The 7,189-nt window shown below is 37.0% G+C and overlaps 1 protein-coding gene across 1 annotated transcript; it reads right to left on the minus strand.

Moving 5' to 3' along the window:
* Nucleotides 1-520: 520 nt before the first annotated feature.
* Nucleotides 521-7,189, minus strand: LOC306841174 (uncharacterized protein; the record flags this gene model as incomplete). The annotated part of the gene is made up of 7 exons (XM_079370885.1): nucleotides 521-1,127; nucleotides 1,343-1,417; nucleotides 1,563-1,621; nucleotides 1,920-2,024; nucleotides 3,122-3,412; nucleotides 3,907-4,206; nucleotides 7,111-7,189. The coding sequence occupies 7 exons, from the start codon at nucleotides 7,187-7,189 to the stop codon at nucleotides 1,050-1,052; spliced, it is 987 nt and encodes a 328-aa protein (XP_079227011.1). The 3' UTR covers nucleotides 521-1,049.

Here is a 7,189-nt window from a genome sequence, read left to right on the forward strand (position 1 = left end):
TTTATAGGTCTCCCTCGCTAACATGTAAAAGAAAAAAAGAACGAAATATGCCATCTGATGAGGCCTGGGGCCAAAATCTTCTGATTCTTCGATTTGAAGTCAAGGGCCACAAAAAATCCACTCAAGGGCCACAAATGGCCTCCGGGCCGCACTTTGGACACCCCTGTTCTATAGCAATGGTGGGATTGTGTAGTGTTATTTAAAATAAAACATTTTTTTTCTTAAAAATACTTTTGTCACTTTGTGAAAGAAGCAACGCACGAGTCTGCAGAGACCTGAACTGTAACTCGTCGACAGCCCTGTCATACAATAATATGACAAATGATCTTGCTTATTGGATCTTGAACCCACATAAAGGTGAGAAGTTATCAAGTGAAATATTTTAACTAAAAGTATGAAAGAATGAGCTGTTACAGGGATTGAATGTAATTTAATATGACCAGTTTTGCAGGATGACACACAGTCTAAAGAAAGGTTTCAGGAGTACAGATAACCACGTGCTTGGATAAGAAGACTCAAACACACAGAATATATTTTAATAATATAATCTCAGTATTTACAGAATGTACATTTGTGTGTTAAATTGGTGCAAACTGAACAAAACTGGTTCCAGGCTGTGAAATTCTGTCACTGTAAATATTAAAAATGTACAATAGATCCACATTTTAACAATCGACTTTCTCTATGAAAGTTAAAAATTAACAATTGAAATGCAATTATCCCAAACTGAATATTTTACAAAAAAGGAAATGCGGATTAAAGAGCAAATCAGAGCTGTGCCCATTTTAAATATCTTAACCTTTCCATTGGTTTATAGAGTTTATGTGTTGGCCCAGTAGGGGGCTCTAAACTCTCTGTGCAGCACGTCATCTTCATGCTTCGTGGTCTCAACGCCCCTATTCAAAAAATATATGAATTTCAAGTCAAGTCATTATGTTTTAGCTCTTTTCCTCAGCATTAAATCTTTTTTACTAGACTCTGAACAGAGTCCACATGTTGCTTTAATATTCAAAAGAAGTTTAAATTCTTGTAGCAATACATCGAGTCCTCTAGGCAATATCTTGGTAGGGGGACACAGAGGCCTTCCTCATGCGATTCAACTGGATCTTGTCGTAAACCGTCGCAGGCTGAAAGAGGAAAGATTGAAAACAAGCAAACATCACTGACATGACAAACACAACAGACATTAAGGCTTCTTCTATTATAATCAAGTTTCATAAAGAATGTGCAACTTTTTCGATCCAGTAGATGTCGCCTTTGAGCACCAGAATGAAACCAAAACTAGCTGTGGTTTGGCGACGCCTCCACCTAACAGCCTTTAAGAAAAAACAAAAAAACTTACCACTGGTGTGACTGGCTCGTCTCTGTTCTCTATTGTTTCGTAAACCGAGCACGGCTTCATGGTTGATAAATTCCCCTTTAGGTTAAAAGTTGCATCCAACACAAACAGGAAATGGAAAAAACAAACAAACACAAAGTGGTTAAATAATGAAATAAATTCCTGTCACAGGAATGAAGATGTAGATGATTTATGGATCTGTTCACATCATGAGTTTACTTACAGCTTCAAATGCAACTTCATTGATGTCAGCGTACAAAGTCTGGTCGACGAACTCAACATCTGTTGGTGGATTTAAATGGAGATGACAAAAACGTGTTAAAAATAAACAAGCAATCGTTAATGATTTAAAACATTTAAACCTGTACATTTTGAATGAAACTTAAAGTCTGTAAGGAGTGAAAATTAACACGTGCAGTGGAATAACATTACTGGTTTGATTTGCCCTCCAAGGATTACATTAGAGTTAAATGTCACGGCTTGTAGAAATTACAGCCTTGACAATCTAATGTAGAAAATCCCAAATGGTTTGAGCTGGACAGTCATGGTTAAACGTCACTAACTTGGGAGTTTCTCTTACCCTCGCTTTTCTGTCTGCAGTGGCAAGCAACCACTATTCCAACAATGAGGATCACCAGCAGTATAGCTGCAGCCACACTGATGACTATGATTATGTCTACTTTCCCTGCAAAAGAGAATATTTTCATCATGGTGTACGTATGTTAAAAAAACAACAACAACAACATTGTGATTGGTTGATCAAAATGACCATCAGGCTTTTTTTGGGAGAAAAATTGAAAATGTTTAGAAATAAAAGGTGCAAAAACAAATCATCAAGAAATTAAACTTGGTGAATGAAGTAGTTGATGGTTAAAAATATACAACAAACTCAAAGTGAGACATCAGAAATAGTCATCATGATACTTATCATCAACATGTCTATCTTTACTTTCTCCTCCTGTTTGCTAAACCATCAAACGTTATGGCAAGTTTCACATGTAAGATTTCATGAGCACGCTCTAAATGTTACTCATCATTACTCTGTAGTTGGAAGAATATAGTTATCGCTATCTTTGTTTTTTAAGCTAAATAACACAAATTAAAAAGTATCAAACAGGAAGTAACGCTAGAGAGAAACGTCTGAATACAGCAAACTGTCAACAATGTGTTTCCTTCCTGTCATCCACATATGGTCACTTATGATTTCCAAAAAAATACAAGATTGGGACGGCCACAATGTTGGATTCAACAATTACAAATGAAAGTCCATAAACAAGTAGATGCCACCACACTTGTGCATTATTTTCTTTTGGTTGATGCTTGTTTAGGTTATAGTAATAACTGGGGTTCTCTGAAAAGCAAGTGTAGGCTAAAGTTTTTACGCAAAGCTGTTTTTGACAGATTAGTCTGTTAGATTGAAGAAGTGGTATTATAAATGTATACATTTTTTACTCATTAATTCAATGGAATAATTGAGGGCTTCACTCAAAATGTGGTTACACAATAGAGATGGTTTTTTTTATACCTATAAATATTTTTATCAGTAAACTTTTGGTTGATTTTATGAAAACATGTGTGAAGAGACAGACCTAATCTTTTGAATCTGTTGTTGTGTTTCCATTCGTTGATGGCTTTATAGATACAGATGGACTAGTAGTCGAACCATTATTGAGTAAAACCAGCTCCTATTTTTCTTGTTCATCATCACCAGTTAACAGTCATAAAGACATTAATAAAGCAAAGCTTAACACTAATAAGCCCCAACCACTCTGCTGTACCTACTTGTTTCCTCTTTTGTGTTTACATGTTGTGTATCGATGGTGCACGTCATTGTTCTGGATGCCGACATCTCGCTGACAGAATTGTGAACGGTGCAGTTGAACTTTGTCTCTCCATCTTCTGTCCTCAGGTTGTATTGCAGCCTGGAGCCATTTCTGATTTCGTTCCCTACAGTCCATTTGTAGCTGACATCAATATCAGAGTTCACACTGCACTGGAGCAAAACTGCACATGAGTTGGTGGAGGATTGCCAGGTGGAGTTTCCAGTCAGGTTAGGCTGTTGTGTTATAGAATCTGATGAAGAAATCGAGGGAGAAAAGAGAGAAGAGCAAAGTCTAAATCAGACACAGTAGCTTAATAGTTTAACTGAATTTGGTTTAAAAGTTTTTTGTACAAAAGAAACACTACAAATGTCAATGTGGCAGAACAAGACCCACAAACTGTGAAGTAAAACCAGAGGCCTTTCCTCTATTTGCTTCAAAAATATAAACATGTTTCAACAAAGAAAATATTTGACAATAGGTGAGAGGAAAAGCAACAACCTGAATTCTCGCCTGTTTGAAGAGAGAGATTGAATCAGCAGGATAACTTATCATCAAGGTATCAGGAATGACCAACTCAAATGTGAATTTCTAAAGTTAAATAATTCACAACATTTGCAATTTGACCAATGTCAGAACATATTTTCATTGAAAGATTTTTTTTAGGATATCATTTCTAAAGACAAACATTTGAAAAAAACTGCAAACCTGGGGTAACAAGAATGATAGAAAAACAAAGAATCTTACCATGAACTTTCAGAGTGACTGTGACACCGGGCCTTTGTGTTTCTCCATCTGATACAAAACTGAATTCACCAGAATCCTTCAGAGTCAGGTCTTTCACTGTTAAATTAAAGCTTTTGTGGTCCAGTTTTAATCGGCCCTTAAATTGTTTTTCATCAACATTGTTATCTGTGTCTGCAATCGTTGACTCTCCAAATTTCCACTTTGCGTAAGTGACTCCTTCAGTTGGTAAGCACGATGACAACTCCACTGTGTCCCCGACTTTTCTATGGAGGACATGTTGACAACTCTGAGCCTGCACATCTGAAACACAAGAGCAAATTTATCTCTATAAAAGTACATGTCAAACTTAATATTGTTTTTTAGGCTAAATGTATAGAAGGCCTTTTTTCTGTGTGAAATACAAATTAAAGTGATGTGAAAGACTAAACAATATAACTGGAAAATAAAACAACTGTCAGGCATATAAATGTCTGAGGGAAGACATCCTTTTGAAAAAGTGAACAATATTCAATACAAAAGAAAAGACAATGAAGAAAGACATACTGTAACTGTATTATTTATGTGTTGAGTTAGGGTATCAGATATAAAGGGTAGCATAGCAACCATAACAGCTAACATTAGGGGGAAAGCGAAGCAAATTTAGAAACAATGCAAATTGAAAAACACATGCAAACGACCAAAACTGACTGAGCTCTGTTGCTAACACCAGAAGTGATGCTTGTCAACAGGCAAGGCGGGCAACTGCTGGGGGGGTCCCAGAAGGTTAAACAAATTTTGCAATGACAGTAGGAAACCTCCCTAATAGGGCCCCATCTGACAGCATTCACTCTCACTGCCCTGCAACGGTCTCTAGAATCTCCACTAGCTAACACACCACCTGTACTCAGAGCTGTACACCAGGCAGGGTAAGCAAGCTAAAGATGCCACTGCTGGGTAAACTCTCCTCCAGTTTCTCACCTCAATAATTCTCACATCTATCAGGATTTCCGGAGCTGGAGCTAGCACTAGCTGCAGGGCTAACAGAGCTCCATTGCTAACAAGAGTCAGCTAAGAGAGCTGCTGGATGTGTTGCTAACTTAAGCTACTTTAGTGCAGCTATATGTCCATCAGACAACATAAAACAGTATAGTCCTGGGGGTTTTCTATGTTTTTTATGTAAATGTGTGTTTTTGACTTTGCATTGTTTATGTATAAGCAGCACGATAGCACCTTTTGCTGTTTTTTACATTCGTAAATGTTTTTGAATTTGCTTTGTCTGAATTTGATGCACAAGTTCCTTATAAGTTGTTTGGGCTGTTGCCAGTCATTTGCCCTTCTGACCTCCATAGAAGGGTGAGGGGTAAAAAATAAAAATACATAACTTTAAAGGATTCAATATGTTACAATCGTGCCGCTGTATAAGGCTCTAAGCTTAATGTGTAAAAATGGTGTTTGAGTGCTTAAAAAAGCAAAGCACAGCATACGATGACACAAAACAGGAAACATCATAGGCATCAAAATACCACATAGGACACTATTACAGATGTAATACGTGAGTAGATGGCATTGTGAGATAATGAGAGAAAAAAAGAAAATCCACACATTATGAAAGACTTCACACGCCCCCAGTATAAGTCAGTAGCAGTATAACAGCATCTGTGTCAACAGTCACGTCTGCTTTTCTCTGAACAATGACAGGGGACTTTCATTAACCACAACAAACAGACTTAGTTTCCTGACGTCATCATAAATTACTCGGACAGACGAACATTTTAATTGAATCAATGTTTGTATTATTGTTTGTCTTGTCAGACTGAAAACTGAAAAGAAAATTGGGGGTCCGATATCCTGTAAGTAGCTCTTTCATGGTGTCAGATAGTCCATGTAAGACTATCAATAAAATCTGTTGTTGTGGCTTGTGATCTTTTATTTATTTTTTATTTTTAAATTAGCAGCTGACACTATTGACTTGTTATGTTTTAGTTTTCTCCCTTCACAGGCTTAAACACTATAGTCTTTTATGCCAACCAGGTTAACACTTACTCATTTAGAAAGAAAAAGTATCAAACCACAGACTATGATCTCGATAACAATGGCACAGTCAAAGTTTCCCCTCAGCGCTGCTGTTCAGACTTTTTCTGTCAGTGCTTCTGGTTGAGGTTTTGAATTCTTATGAAATGTTCACATGTTTTGATTGTCCTGTGCATGGATCTATTTTCGGGAGGATGGGCATCACAACAATCTTCTAACGTTTGCTTGCTTTTAACTAAGTATCGATCCCATATTGAAACATGAACTACCTCTAGTTCACGCCTACTTCTGCAAATACTCTTTACATGTCCACACCCTCGTGATCCGTTTTAACCAGTAAAATGAATACGCTATAATTAAAGGAATTACACTTCACAGTAAAACTTTTTTTTTTTTTTTTTTTTAAGAAAAAACATAAAGAGGGAATTACTGGAAGAGAAAGGATGATTCATCCTTTTGTTCCTGTCTAAGCAGTTATAACAGTTAATACAGTTTGACCAACTATGATTTCTTTTTTTTAGACGATCTAGAACATACATGTATGTAAATTATAAAGCATTTTTTACCAACCATAAGGGAAAACAACAAAGAGGAAGCTAGTAAAGCAGAAGGTATGACCCTCCAGTTCCAAAGGTTAAGCCGAGCAGATACAGCAGAAAAATCTGCTGACACAACACAAGGAACCAAAAGAAAGTCTGATTCGTTTGACGAATGTTAACAGAGAAAGAGATTATTTCACTTATCGTGACATAGTTCACAATCAAGGAATTGGAGCATAAAGGTTCTACTTTCATTAAGCACAAGCAGTAAATGTAGTTTTGATTGAGAGTAAGAAGGAAAATTAGAAGCGTTGGTGTTTTTTTGAACTCCACAACATTGGGGCCTTAAATTTGTTTTTGCACTTTGATGCCCAAGCAGCCAAATCTGATATTAAATGTTAAATGTTGAAGCTAACAATGCATGCATTTCTTACAGAGACTAGGCTAGCGTTGCTTCCCTTTTGAAATAGTCAAACACTGCCGGCATCTTCCATGGAAAAACATCATTTCCTCCTTAGAGGGCTGCAAGAAGTATTCCGTCTACTTGACCTACATGATCTGTTCTGAGCTCATGACAGAAGTGTGCCTCAAGTTTGAAAAAAAACAATACAGATAAGTGTTAAAAAATATATACTGGTAGCAGAGTTGTACGTACCGTAGAGGCACACCCAAAGGAGCAGCAAAACGCTGCATTTGAAGAGGCAGCTCGCGCTATGCAGACGACCACCAGCCAT

This window comes from Symphodus melops, assembly GCF_947650265.1.
Source record: "Symphodus melops genome assembly, chromosome: 20".
Classification (NCBI taxonomy): Eukaryota; Metazoa; Chordata; class Actinopteri; order Labriformes; family Labridae; genus Symphodus; species Symphodus melops.